Raw genomic sequence first — 17,500 nt, forward strand, 5'->3', positions numbered from 1 at the left:
AAGTAGAGCAAACATGATCATATTTTCGTAAACATGCTATAACCCTCGCGGCTGCATTCTGACATTTTAGAGAGATCCGCGCCACACGTCACTAACCTCATGCCTCATCCTAACCCAAGCCTTATTAAAAAGAGAAAAATCTAGTTTTGCTCTCTTTTCTAACGGGGTGTCACTTTTGAAGTTTGGTCAATACTCATGGGGCTTTTATTATAGATCAGCATGACATGAATACAGTGGAGTAAAAAAACTCCGATCACTTGTTATCGAGAATTATAAACCCACAGACAAAAATGCCATTTTTGTGAGCCTCCGCCAAACAGAATTCTAGTAGTGTTGTTAGGCACAAATGGCCACCTCGAAAGCAGAATTTTAGAGTGCAGGCTTAAGATCACGCCGTGACGTTTGAGTTAAAAAAAGACAAAGGCAACGGCCTTTACTTTTTCCTACTCAAGACAATCAATTTGTTCGAAATTTGCATGTAAAGAACTTGACTTTTCAAGGTGGTTAAGGAAACGTAGCACTCCAGTCCGATATGAAAAATCTCAAGCAGTCCGTTAAACGAGATTTGTGACTGTGCAGACCGTCATACTACATTTAGCTTTCTGTCCAAAGAATAGACCTTAAACGAGGAAGCGAACACTCCTGTTGTAAATTTTACTTCTTTTAACGGCGGACCGTCAATAGTGATTCGTTAACCTTTTACGACCGAAATACTTATTTCTTTAAAGGAATCTTTCGCGAAAAAAAAGGCTTGCGGCACTTGATAACGCCATATAAGAAGTTCTCATAGCAACATCTGCGGTTTCGAGATGTGGGCTCGGTTTAGGCGTCACGTGACATGTCAACAGTTCATGTTCGAAGAGTGTGCGAAGTGGATTATATCTGGTAGGTTCTCATTTTATAAGTGATCTTCCGGGCCATCTTCGTCAACAGAAAACCCCAGGCTGGCATCATTAAGCTGGAATGTGGGTAGAGGCAAACCTTTGGAAGAAAACAGAGGTGAGAGATGGTTTCATGCAGACTGGGTCGCCTAAAATCTGTTGTAAACATGGCGTTTCACGAGTGAAGTTGTCTCTCTGGCCTTCCGTGGACGAAATCCAGGACCTACCGATACAATTTGGGCCAGTTTTCAAAGCTAAAAACTTCAATCAGTGCTGTATTTTGCTGGTAGGACTGGGCGACCCGACACTTATAAAAAAAATCAATGGGGTTAATATCGTTTTATCGGGGAAGATTTTACGCTCGGTACGCTAAGAACTCAGCGTTATATCGGGAATATCGTTATACTGAAGATCGTTATATCGGGGTTCTGTCCCACATTTTACTGTAACTTTTGTCGGGACATAGCATGTTTATCTTTTTACCGGGGATATCGTTTATCGAGGATCGTTGTATCGGGGTTCCACTGTAATAACATTTCCCTATCGCACGAACCATCCACCCTCCCCCCTCAGTTGTTACCTGTACCAAACCTGTACCGTCCTACAAACATCGAACGCACTCGCCTAAGCTTCGATTACCCCTAGTTATAGTCATTGCGTAGGATGGAGTTACACCAAGTATCCGTGAAACGCAAGACATTCGAAACATTTTATTCAGAATTGCGGTGATGGTTGAAGCCATTAGCCCTAACAGAAGTCCATCAGTGGTGCTATACCATTTCATCACTACTAATGGAAGTTGCCATTGATTGGTCCTTTAGAGCGCAACAACAGGGAAAGGCATCAAGTGATGCAATACCGCACCCAGACTTTGCAGACGACCTTGTTGTATTGTCTAACACTGCCTAAGAAGTTTAGAACAGCGTGTCAGATTTTGGAGACGTTGCCTCTTTCTTCGACCTTAACATCAGCGTCGACAAGACAAAGAATATGGTAGAGAAAAGTGGAGAGGATATGCTCCCGATGGGCATTATGTTTAACTACAGACCGTACAGGGGTGAATTGTTGTAATAATGTAATAGAACCAAAGCCTGATTGAGGTGTTGAGGGTAAAAAAAAAAAAAAAAGAAGAAGGGGGGCTCAGAAAAAGGGGGCTGAAAATTCACCCATTTCACCTCCCCTGGATCCGCGCCTGACCGTGATCTATAGAGTGTCGTGGCTGCCTCATGCGTCTACAGACGCCGGGAGAGCTCCAAAATTTGAGATTAATTTAGCATTCCCTTTGAATCACCCTTTTGCAACCCACGTGATTGCTCTTAGGCGTCTTGCTTTGTATCAGATCATGCTGCTGTAACCAAACGAAAAGGAAACTTCATAGTTCATTATTTTTACTATTTTTGTAATCTCGTATTGTCAAAGAACAGCTAGCTCTTGTTTCATTTTGTTAATAAGGCGACAGTCAGACGCTAAAACAATACCAATGTAGTCTTCAAATGATAATGTAATTGTTTAGGCTTTACGCTTGCCTCGCTTAGTTTACAATAATAAACACCAAAGATCCATGTTTTCTTTCGCAGCAACCTGATCTCAAAAAACTTTTCAAGCCCCAATAAAAAGTGGCAATGTATCTAATAAAACCCGCAATTCAAAACTCCTATACTAATTAACTTTCTCATATTGACTCTTTTGGCGGCATTATTACTGGGTTGCCAAACCCAGTCGGAATTTCGGTTTCATTTCGTGGGTTTTTTGTTATTTTCCGTGTCGGGAAATGTCTTGCCTGTCACTCCCCTGCTAAGTGGTGTATTTGTGCATAGAGTCTTTTGTGCGTATTTTGTTAGGTTTGAGGGGGCTGGGTAATGCGTAGCTTGCTCTGCACAATTAACCTGTAATGGCGTCGAAAGTCATTGTAACGCGAATGGCTTTTTAGTACATCTTTAAAGAAAATATACCCACATGGAGCTCAAGAATGGAACGTCAAGACAGGCGGTGAAACATAAAGATCTGGAATCTTAAAAAGCGACGAGTAATGGACTTCGACAGCGTGAATCTTTCGCCCGTCGAGCCGAAATCAAAATATGCTGTACTTCTAATATTTCGCCAAGGTGGAAATGGAAATTTCTCTGGTAACTACGGGTTCAACAAAGACAGAGAAGGAATCGAACACCACAAGTAGATCTGTGATCTCTGTTGTGTGTCTCACAGTGTTTACTGAAGTCGCATCTATTTAAAGTTTGCCTGGCAAGTAACATTCATTTTGTACTCAACTCTGCAAAGGTAAAAAAAATTGGAAATGTGACAGTAAAAAATTATTTTAATGAAAGCTTGTTGTCTCTTTTGTGCTTTATTATTTACCGTCCGGGTTCTTTCGAAAGGGTTGAATGTAAAAGGCAGAAATTTATTTAATTGCATATGCTTTGTGATTGTGTGTTTCGCTTGCACGCACGCAACTGAAATAGGAAGGGTTTCTTGCCTCTTATAGCAAATATGTTGCTTGTTTCAAGAAATGTTTCGGTGGAAAATATTTCTGTGAAATTTCCACCTTGCATACGGCGAGAGCTACTAAAATTTAAACTGACCAATCAGAATTCAGCGAGCGGGCCTTGTGCTATTCAACGTCACGCCAATTGTTTACATTCGGATTGGTTAGATCGGTGGACATTCGCTCAGCCTCTTGACCGTCGCTTCTTTGAACTCAGCGGGACAGAAATGACGCATTGTTCTGGCAATCAATTTGCTAATCCACTTTATCCAGTTTATGAATTGGTCTAGCATGTGATTAAAAACCAGGATCGCCTTTGAACTTTATTCTGTGGAGGAAGAAGACATTGCTGAGTGAACATTTTTACGACGAAATCCCTTGTTGTTCAGCACTTTGATGTCCGATAACTGAGCCGCTCTAATGAGTGTTGGGTCAATCGCTTTGGCCGTCTGACCATATGAAGATTTTTCAGCTCTTGTTTGTGTCCATCATGATCGAACTTCAGGTGAGGCGCTATGCTGCTTTATGCCAACTTCGATGGCTTGTGATGAGCTTGCCTGCTGCCCAAATTGTTGTTGTATTTGGGCAAGATTGGTCTTATCGGGTTGGAACTTAATAGTGAGGGGAACAATTTTTCGTTCATCTGCTGTGCCAAACAACAAACAATCCTGTTGGGTGTTCCACGTGCTTGGCGAGTCTTGCACGACCATCATCTATCAGATCTGGAGTGGAGTTTTTCTTTCAGTGATTACAACTTGCGATCGTTCTGCAAACATCCACGTAGCATGCAGGACTTTTTAGTGACTTCAGGATCCCCGGCCCTTTTTGCTGTTTCAAAGGGAGTCGTGCATTTTTGAGCATTTGTCTTCATTGCTTGTATTTTTTCGTTTGTTCCTGGTGGCGCAAAGTACTGATGATTTGAAAGGACTTGAATCCTTAATTGAATTAGCGATTTTTTTAATTAAGGAACCAACAAGTGAATGGTACACAAATTAGGAGAAACTGTTGGTTGAGTAGAAATATTTGTAGACATAATTATCTACCCAGTTTAAGTACTAAGCTCAACAAGTTGTTTGGCTCCACAAGTTCAGTTTCAGGCCACGTACCCAAATTCACCCTGGTACTGTTGTACACTACCATAGTTCTTTGGAAATTGAATAGCTCCTTGAACACCTGGTTGCTTGAGAAGAAACTTGATGTGTTTGTTCTCTACATTGGTGAATGCAGCCACTAACTGTCCATTGTGGATAAACTCCAGACCAACTCTTTTTTCAATTTATTCTTTGTTCTTCGCACGGCATTAACAATGGTGTCCCTTGTAAATGTTTTTAAAGAGTTTGTTTAAGTTATTTCCAATTTCATAGGGCACTGTGGTTGCCAGATTCACTTTAAAACTTATCATGGAAATGTAAATCAATGCCAGTGAAAAGTCAGTCTCTTGAGTTGTTGATAGAAAATTAATTTAAATATGCATATTGAACATCAGTTGAGGAATATTTTTTTCCGTTTTTGTGAACCTAACATACATTGCTGCCATTTATATTGCTTGGTCATTCAATGTCTTGATCACATCAAATAATTTATTTTTTAGGTATTGTGTATCTTTATCTAAAAACTTAACTGGTTGCTTTTTGGAGCCCTTTTGCGGCATATTTAGATAGGCAGGAAATGTTCCACATTTTATGTAAATAGTTCTGCATAGTTTTAAGGAATATTGCGGCCTAAGCTAATTGAATATGAGAATAAAATGTGCTGTTTGACATTTTGTGAATTTAAAGACTATTAATATTGTTTGCACTTGTTAAAACAAATGCAAACAATATTAATAGTCTTTAAATTAAATATTAATAGTCTTTAAATTAAAAGGCTCAAGGTTGGCACTCAAAAGTGTTCCTTCAACAATCTTATTCTGTAAAGATTACCTTGGAAGAATTGGATTAATGCAAGTTTTTCTTCTAGCATCTTTCCCAGTGCCCTCTGAGAATGGAGTTGATTTGGTTTTGCCCGATGTTGAAAGATGAAACAATGCCTGAACCAGCCGCAAGAAATACTTCATGGTGCTTTTTTACAACATGGGCATGAGGGTGCTCATAAGCATCTGAGCATTGTTTTGCATGCTAAAGTGATAATTTTAAATAATTTGTTTATCTTAGAGAGTCTTCTTTTCCTGTTGGTCAGTCAAAAATTGTTGAATAGCTTGTGTGAGCTGTTGGATAGAGGCAGAACATTTGATGAGGGCCTCCTGGGGAGAGGAGTCCTTGTTCCCTTTAGATATTTTCTTGTGTTTCCTTGTTCCCAAATTACTTTGAAACTTGTTCCCAGCCTTTTGATCCCTAAAAATTAAATATTGTTTTCTTCCCTTGTTCCCTAAAATATTTTGATATTGTTCCTCTGTTCCCCAGTTCAAATAAGCCATGTTCTCTTCTTCCCTCAAACCCCTGGGGGTGCCTCTTTGATGTTGATTCTGGTATTGGCCTAATAGTAATTCACTGTAGAATTGCAAGACACAGCAAGTTCTTATTTGGGAGTGAGGGAAAAGTTTTGAATAAATGTTTGCTCAATACAAGAAACAAATTTGACGCACCTTCTAGACCTTACTCTTTTCAGACATCAATCAGCTTGTTTGCACCTTTCTGGCGACCTGCGGGAGGGCAAGCTCTAGAAACTCTTCTCTAGTGAGCCTTCCGCTGAAGTCTGGCTTTCCAGTGTTAGGGGCCGAGGTTTTAGTGCAAATTCATCAGCGGGTTCTTGCAGCTTCTCAAAGGTGTTCCTTCGGGCAATGGTTAGTAAAGTTTTGTAGTGCTTATACAAATTTTCGCTACTACTTGAAAAGGTATGTTTATAATAACGAAATCAAATATCAGCTTTGACTCAATTTTTTCGTGTCTCCCGATACTACCATTGAAGAATGTGCACGTGACAGCGCTAATTAATAGAGAGAGCCCGACTAACACCATTAAAAAAACTTTTGTGAGCAATTTTTTTGTATTCAACAACCTTGGGGTTGGTCGGCGAGCAGAATTCCAAACGGAAGCTGTCTTGCTGCGTTGGCTTTTATGTCTTGTGCTTTTTTGCTAACTACAATCTAGAGAAGCCGAATCGGTCCGTGCTGGTCAATTAGGCATTCGAATCAAGGTGTAAGAAGACGGCAAAAACCGTATTGGTAATGTTTCCTCTTAGTTGAGTTAACCTGTTCGGCGAATAACGACTGTAATCGCTTCCTTTCGACAGTGCACAGACCGATTGCACATCTCTAAAGCTGTGATGTTTGGTGCCGGTGAACAGGGCAAAGTGATTGGACCGCATCTCGCACAGTTTTGACTGCCCGGTCAGTTTGGCGTCGCACTATCTGCGGAGGGCGTGCCGCTGACTATCTCAGTTCCGTAGTGCAAGGACCGAGCTTTTGTAAATTTATCATGTTGTGTAATTTTCGAGCATAACAGACAATTTGCATGCAGTTCCCAGTTATGGGTCTTAAAGTATGTGATACGTCTGGAGGGCTAGACACTTGTTTGTGGTAACGCAATAATCCGCCCGAAAATAAACAGGTCTGTTGCTGTCTTTCGTTGAAGCGGTGACTTGAGTTTCAAACAACAGGCTCCGCCAGCAAAACATCTGGCACGAAAGATTGTGACGCTCGATGAACTAATAAAGTCGTTGCTGTCTATTCCCAAACCGATGGAATTACCTGGGTGATAAATAACTTGTCTTGGAGAGTAAATTCTTTGATTTTCTAGAAACAAGATTCAACCCGTCTGAGAGTTGAAAGGAAGGGGTAGTTTCTAAAGAAACTGTGGTGCTTGGCGGTCGTTGGGGAAGTAGTAATACGAATTTGGTTTTATCACCGGAGTTGATAATGTAAATTGGCCACCGTACAGGAGATTCTAAAAGCTGACGTTTCGAGCGTTAGCCCTTAAGAGTTGAGAGTTGACGAGTTGGCCCGAATTGTTGATCATGTTTAGCGTGTTGTGAATTTCGCACATTTCTGTTCACAATTTATAACATCTGAAAGAAAAAGAAAACTAACAACATACAAACCTGGTAGCTTGGCATTCATGTTTGACACAGCGTGCTTCCCTGCTTGGTTTTTTTCCTGTTTCGCAGAGTAAAACCTGCCGCGGTAAAAGAACGCGGTCACTTGATCAGAGCAACCCGCGGTATTCGTGTGCGATTTACTCGGTGCAGTCGCCAAACTTTGTACAGTTCCAACAAAACAACTGCCCCGTAAAATCTATTCCCCAAACTGTTTTTCGCTGATGGTAACTTATTTATATTCGTGGTTCAAAATTAAATGTTGTTTTCATGTCGTAGATGTTGTTACCGATGGCAAAATATTTTATGCTCGATCGACCGTCTTCCTGAAACTTCCCTTCTGCTCTTCCTTAAAAATTGTGTATCGCATTGATTTTATTTACCTTTTACATCAATATTTGTTTGGCATAAAGCAAGCTAACAAAATTTTTATCTTGCTTTGGTTCGCATTGTGATAGCATTAAAATAGAATTTTCGGTCAGTATGCTTCTGTTAATCTCGAGTGGTAATTTCGTAGGTCGCCCATCCAGATACTAACCCCACCGAACTCCTAGGAAATAAATTCAGCTTTCAACTTTTGTTTACAAAGCTGTCAGATGCTGTCAGTGCACGCTTACACTTGTGGTAGAAAGAAGTTGCATGATCAACATGTCAGCCCAGAAGCAAATGTTGCTCGATTCCCTTTTATTTTCTTCAGTCTCCCTGGGTTCAGTACTTTGCTAGTAACCACATGTCTTCTCAAGGGGCTATTTATCTGAGACTTCTACCATGGCGCTACAATGATAGACAATACCAAAACAATATCGTGTACTGTTAGACCTACATATTACGCAAAGACAACTGTCAACATGTCCCCAGAAGACAATGTTTTTCAACTTCCCATTTATTTTCTTCAATCTTTCTGGGTTCAGTACTTTGCTAGTAACCACATTGCTGCTCAGGCTGATTACCCTAGACTTCTCCCATGCCACTACAATGATGAACAATACTAAAACAAGATCGTGCACTGTTAGAGCTACATTTTACGCAAGGACAACTTGAATCTCCTGGAAGGCAACACACAGCTCAGTTGACATTATGGAATAAATCGCTGTGTTACTTCACTACCACACGTAAGCAATGCGTGTCAATTTTTTTTAAAGAGGACAGGAATTTCTTCTTTCTGACAAATGATTAATTAATAGGCCGGTAGCCAGGTTTTTAACCTCAGAAAAGGATCTGTTTCGTCGTACGAACGTGTGAGGACCTGTGAGCCAAAGGGCCTCTGCTGGTATGACTTCTGGGTGACCCTTTAAATGGTCTTAATGACCACCCAACTTGAAAAAAATTGCCTGGAAGGCTGCACGTACCACAGGCAACCCAGTGTACCCTCACGGAGGGTCTAGTATTTAATTAGTCTTGCAAGACAGTTTCGCTGGAGTAAACTCATTATCTGTCAAGAAAAGTAAACAGAGAGAAATAAGTGCGTTCATTGTAAAGATAATTCTCACTTGCTTGATGTTATTAAGAGGCTAATACATATCTAAAGTTTGAATGTATGCATTATCCTAGAATTAAAGTAAAATTCTGGGATACAGCCTGATTGTGCATCGAGAACTGCAAACCTGAAGGAAGACTCATCACTCACATATTGAGTTTCTGTTCAAGGCAGTGCTATCAATTTCTCACACAAATGTCGCTGTCTTTAACGATAGCAATTTCGAATGTTTCTTTAGAGAATGGTACAACTGCAGCAAGCGAGGTTCTTTTCCAGATCAATCCCATTTTGGGTTTGGTAGTGGAAGGAGTAATTGCGTTCTTAGTTTGTGGACACTTTCTAATTCTCAGGACACTTACCTTATACAGGCCATGGAACATAGCCGACGTGCTGATATTCTCGCTGTCGATTGCAGACACTGTAAATGCAGCTATTCCGCTCCAAATGCTCAACATCGTGAACAACTTCATTGGTCCTCATCTCTGGACACGGGTGTCCTGTGCCGCGTTCGTTACGTGCACGTATACATTTCGTATTGCTTCCGTGTGCACGATAACTTTGATATCAGTCGATAGAGCCATCTTGTTGACGAGGCCATTGCAGCACCACATCATTGTTACAATTGGAAGGGCAAGGAAAGCGATCGTCGCTGTCTGGTTGTTTTCTATCGTCCTGGCAATTTTACCGTTCATCGGAGTCGGGCATTCAAGTTTCAGAGGTGGTTACTGTTTTTATCAGCTATCTGATTTCGGAATCATGTACGGATACATTATCATTGGCATTGGTGTGCTACAGTTAGTGCTGGTATTAATGTGCTTTATAGCCATCAAGATTACTAGCAGCAAATTTGTGAAACGCCAATCTGTGATGGCGGCTTCCAAGCAAACTGGCTTGAAAAATTACAAGAGGCGGGAAACCGCAGGAACATGGCAAGTCAAGCAGATGTCATTCATGATGGCCGTAGTGGTGTTGCTTTACTACTTCAGTTGGTTGCCTTACTTGGTGAGTCCTTTTTGGTCGTGCATGCGTGCATCTTGATAAGTGTAATTGCTGTGTGTTATGTCTGTTCAAAACCTACAACTAGGTCAGAATTTAAGTAGATCCACAAACGTTTCAAACCCCATTAAAGTTGAGGTTGACTCAAATAAGTAAACTTTCAAAAATGATTGCTCAGGGTGGAAACCCCCTCAGATTAAAGCTGGGTTTTAAATTACATGATCCGTCCCGGGAGCAGTCGGTCGAAAGTCTATCTCTTCGCATTATATAAAACGCCTTTGGTGATTCTAATGAAAGTCCTCAAATCGATGGTTTACGCAAACCAATTTTCAGTTTATATTATAGCCAAAGTAGTCGTTAGGGTACTTCATTTGCCTTAGACAAGCCGGGTAGACAAGATCGCTGTAGGGAGTTCGTTCAAACTTCTTCAATCAAAGTCACTCCATCGGTGAATAGCTGCATGGTGCCAAAAATTCGAAAACCCCGGGGCGTTTGAAAAATGCAGTAAATGTAGTTGAATAACAATCTAAATGGACCGCAATTATAAGGTGAAGCTGCATTACTTAAATTATGATTACATTTTTGTACATGTTTCCAAAAAACACAAATCTTCGTAGAAAACACTTCCTGGGAGAAGCTATTCGCATGCTGTGGATATTATGACAGTTTTTTCCCTCAAAAGCATAATATAGAATCTGTTCCAGGTTTGTTCAGTTTGCGCTTTGATAACCTTTTGCTCGGTACTTTTACAAATGAAAATTTTGCAATTATTCTACTCTATAGATAACAATAAAATTTCGCAACAAAGGCACTCAATGTATAATACAGAATGAATAATTCGCTGTTATTCAAATGTCATTAACGGCGAAGTAGTCAATCACAATAATATTCTAGCGAAGATATTTCGCAGCTAATGAAATTTCTTTAACGGCAAAGGAGCCAATCGCATCAATAAAATAGAGGGGATATTTCGCAGTTATCGAAATTTCGTTAACGGCGAAGTAGCCAATCACAATAACAGAATTGAGAAAATATTTCGCAGTTAATTAAATTTCATTAACCGGGAAGCAGCCAATAACGATAATAGAATAAAGGGAACATTTCGCAGTTATTGCAATTTTATTAACTGCGAAGTAGACAATCAACATATAAGAGTAGAGAGAATAATTCGCAGTTATTCAAATGTCATTAACGGCGAAGTAGTCAACGACAATAACAGGTTAGCGAAGATATTTCGCAGTTAATGAAATTCCATTAACGGCGAAGTAGTCAATCACAATGATATTATAACGAAGATATTTCGCAGTTAATGAAATTTCCTTAACGGCGAAGTAGCTAATCGCATCAATAGAACAGAGGGGATATTTCGCAGTTATCGAAATTTCGTTAACGGCGAAGTAGCCAATCACAATAACAGAATTGAGAGAATATTTCGCAGTTATTTCAATTTCATTAACCGGGAAGCAGCCAATAACGATAATAGAATAAAGGGAACATTTCGCAGTTATTGCAATTTTATTAACTGCGAAGTAGACAATCAACATATAAGAGTAGAGAGAATATTTCGCAGTTATTCAAATGTCATTAACGGCGACGTAGTCAACGACAATAATAGGTTAGCGAAGATATTTCGCAGTTAATGAAATTCCATTAACGGCGAAGTAGTCAATCACAATAATATTATAGCGAAGATATTTCGCAGTTAATGAAATTTCCTTAACGGCGAAGTAGCCAATCGCATCTATAGAATAGAGGGGATATTTCGCAGTTATCGAAATTTCGTTCACGGAGAAGTAGCCAATCACAATAACAGAATGGAGAGAATATTTCGCAGTTATTTAAATTTCATTAACCGGGAAGCAGCCAATAACGATAATAGAATAAAGGGAATATTTCGCAGTTATTGCAATTTTATTAACTGCGAAGTAGACAATCAACATATTAGAGTAGAGAGAACTAGACCCTCCGTGAGGGTACACTGGGTTGCCTGTGGTACGTGCAGCCCCGGAGGTGGGGGGACTCCCATATGGAACACACAGGGATGCTAGTCGGAAATTTTAAATTTAACCCCTGAAGGAGACCATCTGGGCGTGGCTCAAGCTTTTTGTGACTCCTAAAGGAGACCAATCTGGGCGTGACTTAAGCAAATTTTGACCTTGGCGGCTTAAAATATTGGCGCTTTGCCCGAAACACCCTAAGCGAGACCAAAATCCAAAATTTACACCCCTAAGCGAGACGACGAGCATCCCCGTCTGTTTCATATGGGAGTACCCCCCCCCCCCCCCCCGGGCTTGCAAAAACAAACCAAAAGGTAATTAACAGGTCCTCACACGTTCGTACGACGAAACAGATCCTTTTCTGAGGTTTTTACCTGGCTACTGGCCTAACTCTTCTTCCTACTTTCCCAACCGCGAGAAAACCGCGGTAAATCAGCCATCGCCAAAAAATGTTTTTTTTTTCTCAAAAAATATTTAAGTTAGGGGGAAAAATACATCATTTTAAAGCTAAGAAAATAAGCTTTCCAACAGCATATAACTTATTTACAGAAAACTGAAACATTTTATAAAAGCGAAAGTTGAACGAAAAAATTTAAGAAAAATAACAGTAAAATATGTTTTCTAGGCAAAATTTGGTCATTTTAGCGTTGATTACGAATTTTTGGATGCAAAACTAATATTTTCTGCAATTTATCTGCCTTCTTGGACATAAATTCGACCGAAAACTGATAAGGCACGAATATTTTTAGATTTTTAGGAATAATAGATAACGTGGTTCAATGCGTAATGTGATAATGCGATAAAAGTGTCAAATTTGCGACCCATTGCTAACGGCAACGGAAGCGATCGCATTACGAATAATTAACCTCTGTTGCCAAAAACCACTCAAATGACCGGTCAGTGTAAAACGCAGACTGCAGACTGCAGACCAGGGATAAAATGCGGACTGAGGGTAAAATGCAGACTGCAGACTGTGGGTTAGTAAAATAATAATGAAAAAAGAGTTATAAGAGTGTTAGTAGCCGTTTGTACTTTCACACTGAAACCCCAACACAGCTCCCATCGCTTTGGTTGCCCCACCGCATGTTTTATCGAACTCTGTAAGAATTGAAGCTGTTTGAATCCTTGTTGTTGTTTGAAAAAGGACAGTTTCGTTAAGTGAGTTGCTTTTAGGCAAAGAAGTCACCACCCCGTAATTCATATGCCCAAGATACCGGGTTTTTGTAAGTTTCTTTTTCTGTCAAGTGTGATAAAGTTTGACAATGAAATGAGCGAAGTCAAAACAAAGATCACAATCGCCCAACTCTTGTTTATGCAAAGTCAAAATTTACTCTCCAAGACGTGTACGACGTGATTTATCACCAGGTAATTCCATCATTTTGGAAATAGCAGCTACTTTATTATTCATCTGCGTCACAAGTTTTCACTGATTTTGGGGCTCATTTTGTTGAAACTCAAGCACGCTTCCAACAGGCCTGTGAACCCTTCCTGCTTACAGAGCAATACTAAAAAACTTCTCCCATATCACATTTGAACCTTAAGCTCGAAAATTCAATACACAACATGATATTATAATTCACAAAGGCAGAAAATACCACAGAATCCTTTTCCAGCGAAAATTTTATTGAAACAAACAACATATTTGCTCTTAGAGGCGAAAACCTCTTCCTATTTGATTGCGTGCGTGAAGACAAGAAACTCAATTGTGTCAAATTACCATGTACTTCAGGTAAATACTGCTCACTTTGATTTCGTCTCGACGGGCGATAGATTGTTGTCGAAGTCCAGTACTCGTCGCTTTTGAGATTCATGCCTAGTTTATCCAACTGACTTTCCATTATTGAGCTCCATAAGGGTATATTTTGTTTAAGGATCCACTAAAACGCCATTCGCGTTGCATGACTTTCGACGCCATTGCAGGCTAAGTTAATGATTCTACTGTGTCCACAAGAGAAATCTACGCAGTTCCACTACCCTCTCGATCCTAAGAAAATACGCGCAGAAGGCTCTATACACAAAGACACTACTTACCAGGGGAGTGACAGGCAAGACTTTTACCGACACGGAAAAAAAAAAAAAAAAAAAACGAAAAAAAAAAAAAAAAAGAAAACAAACAAACTAAACGAAGACCTCGACTGGGTTTGCCTTATAAGGCAACCCAGTAATAATTCGCAGTTATTCAAATGTCATTAACGGCGAAGTAGTCAACGACAATAATAGGTTAGCGAAGATATTTCGCAGTTAATGACATTCCATTAACGGTGAAGTAGCCAATAACCATAATTTATTATATCGCTTGTGTTTGTAGCCGATATAACGCGCGCTCTGATTGGCTAATTGTGACTGAATTGTAGGGCATTATTCTCCCGTAATGCCCACGGGCCGATTACGGGCTTGCAAAAACAAAGCAAAAGGTAATGGGTCGTTTTTGTCGTTTTTGTACGGACCTCTTTGCATACGGCATTGAAACTTATTGTTTTAGTTGTGCCTATCAACTCATTCATGTCTTCAGGAATTTGTAGTCTGTTTGGTGCGCATGCAATCCAAGTGTCCATAATTCCAAATTTGGTTACAACTTTCATAAATCGATTTTCTTTTTCAATTACTTTACCAAGAAGTGTGTTTGGTTGAAATGGACTTTTGTCCACTTAATTAATTTTTCTCTTGACAAAGTTGTTGATCATGACTTGGAATGAAATAGTATTGGGTTTGCTTGTTGTTGTTTTTTTTTTGTATTTTCTTTGTGTGTTTCTTGCTTTTTCCTGTTGAGGTGTCCTTATCTCCTTTGTTGACTTGATAAGTGAATAACAAGCACGTTTAGGTTCTTCTTCTTCTTCTGAACATTTTGTGAAATGATCAATCATGTGGAGAATCCAAAGATGACATGAACATGTACATGGTAAGTTTCTAAGGTCCATTAGGTCCATTTGCAAATGCGTTAGGAATTCACTTGCTTGAATAGGGGCTACTACAGGCTGTTTTTGCCTGCTGGTGATCGACGTTTGTTCTTCGTGTATCGAGCAGAGTGACACAAAGAGTTGTATTACTTCTTGGCATACTCAGTACTGATTCTTAGTTTCCCTTGATATACTTGTCCATCTTGTCTTTTGATAATTGCTACGCCTTGATTTGTCAGATTAGTTCTGTCCTTGCTGTCTTCATTACGTGTTTCTAATCACGTCACTGCATCGTTGTAACAGTTGGCGTCAATATGTATGGGTTATTGACCAAGGGTGAGGTCAAGATGACTGGATATTGGCCAAGTTCTTTTTTTGCGTGTTTATGGACTGAGACGAAGTCGAGGTCCATAAACACGCAAAAAAAGAACGAGGCCAATATCCAGTCATCTTGACCGAACAATCTTGGTCAATAAAGGATTTATTATATGACTTAAAACACCAAAAAATGATCTTTGATCTTGCGGGACCAAGCGAGAAATCCCGAGCGGGCAGTATCGCTCCATCTTGCCCGCTCGGGTAGCCAATCAGAGCGCGCGATTTGGTTCATCTTGCCCGCTCACGGAGCTAGTCATATAATAAAAGGGTTATTTTGCTTGCTTTTGTCTTTTTGGAAGCTTTAACTTCACCCAATGTTTTGTAGAATATCTCTGAATCAATACAACTTGTGTTAGCCATTTAACGAAACGTACAGGGCCACGCATTGCGCACCAGTAAACTTTCTCTCGTGTACACATTAGAATTGAATGGATCAAGGGTGCATGAAGTAGTGATAGGTATGACGAATGGATCAGGGGATGGCAGGTTAAGAGGGATAGGGACAGACAGAAAGGGAGTAATAACAGAAAGGAAGAGAGTAGAGAGGAAAGTGGGAGGAGGGAAAGGCGATTTTTTGGGTTTTGTTTTGTTTTCAACCCCACTAAAAAAACCGTGCCCCTTTTTTTTTTAACCACACCCCATAAAGAAAATCCCTTTTCAAACAGTTAATAAATAACCTAGGTTAATTAATTTCCCGTAGTTTCATTTAAATTTACCTTAGTTTGATTTAAATGGACCTGAATTTAATAGAATGAAGGAAATACTTCGCAGTTATTGAAATTTCATTAACGGCGAAGTAGCCAATAATAATAATGAAATACAGGGAATATTTCGCAGTCATTGCAATCTTATTAACGGCGAAGAAGACCATCAACATAATAAAATAGAGAGAACAATTCGCAGTAACTGTTATTCAAATGTCATTAACGGCGAAGTAGTCAATCTGTCCTGTAATAATATAGAGAGAGGGAAACGTTTCACCGTTAATGACATTTCAATAACTGCGAAATTTGTGGTTCCAATACATCTTTAGCGGGAAACTTTCGCCGTTAATGACATTTCATTTACTACGAAATCTGTGGTTCTAAAACATGCTTAAGGGCGAAACGTTTCGCCGTTGCTGACATTTCAATAACTGCAAAATTTGTGATTCCCGTATTCATTCAGTGGGAAATCTTTCGCCGTTAATGAAATTTTGATAACTGCGAAATTTGTGCCTCCAGTAACAGTTGTGGAAAATCTTTCGCAGTTAATGAGATTTCAATTACTGCGAAATTTTCCTTCGCTATATAATAAAAGTATACTGATAAAGTTTTGTGCGAACTTTTATTAATTATCTGTAGGTAAATATAATTGCAAAATTTTCATTTATATCATGTCAATGTTTTGGTGGAATCGAACTGATTTTTAGAGTTCATTAAAGTGACACTAGAACATAAAAAGATGGTTTCATAAACCCGTTAAATTAATTCCTTTGAAAGCCGACAAGATTAGCATACTGTTTAATCCTTTCCGCAAACCTGTCAAAAGCTTCTGTTGGTTTATTGTACCCTGTTTGGTGACATTGACTTCGACTTTGCAGCAAAATTGATTCCAAAAGCTACAATTTCCGCTAACTTCATTTTTGTGTACGTATACGTGCAAAGACAATAACGATACCAGGAAAGAAATTGCTTTTTTTTACGTTGCGTCTCGACAAGTTTATAATGAACAAATAAAACCAGAATAAAGACAACGCACAGGCGTACTGATTCTTTGCTTGTGCCCCTTGGAAAACCCGCTGAAATAGAGATAAATTATTGTACACCTGCCTCTGAGTTTATCTGAAAAGGCCTTAATAATGTGAAGTTTTTGGCTTGCAGGCTATGAAGGATATCATTACATCACGTACCCATTACAAAATTCTCGAATCTGATTGGTTATCAACAGCCTTGATTTCAGCAATAGGGCAGTTTGTAATTGGACACCTTGGAATTGGATAGTTGCAGTTTATGCGTCAACAAGCGCGAGCTAGTTGTATTTGAATCAATTACCTTTTTCCAGAGCTATTAAAAAAACTAAGAAAAGTTGAGCAGATTAAGATCTAAAAATTTTATCACCGTCGCCTTCTCGTGTTATGCGATAGTTACGATCAATTGATAATAGGACTTCGTGTCGTACAATTCAGGGAGGAATCGAGCGCTTCGCTATCGGCTTATTTTGAAATTACTCGCCCGATTAATCTCTTAATCACAACCATTACAATTTTCTCAAATGTAATTGGTGCATTAACTACTTTATTTTTCGCTAATTATTGTGTAGGGTTGAGATCGGACAGTGAAATTGAAAAGTTGGCTGTAATAGGATACCTGAAATCGGAC

General features: G+C 39.5%; 1 protein-coding gene across 1 annotated transcript in view; it reads left to right on the plus strand.

Moving 5' to 3' along the window:
* The first annotated feature begins 9,037 nt into the window (after window positions 1-9,037).
* The window catches only part of LOC138036659 (thyrotropin-releasing hormone receptor-like), a 12,283-nt gene continuing 3,820 nt past the window's right edge, over window positions 9,038-17,500 (plus strand). Inside the window, exon 1 of the mRNA XM_068882780.1 lies at window positions 9,038-9,874. Within this exon, the coding sequence (XP_068738881.1) occupies window positions 9,068-9,874 (807 nt within the window). The 5' untranslated portion in view covers window positions 9,038-9,067. The remainder of the gene's footprint in view (window positions 9,875-17,500) is intronic.

This window comes from Montipora capricornis, unplaced genomic scaffold, assembly GCF_036669925.1.
Source record: "Montipora capricornis isolate CH-2021 unplaced genomic scaffold, ASM3666992v2 scaffold_495, whole genome shotgun sequence".
Classification (NCBI taxonomy): domain Eukaryota; kingdom Metazoa; phylum Cnidaria; class Anthozoa; order Scleractinia; family Acroporidae; genus Montipora; species Montipora capricornis.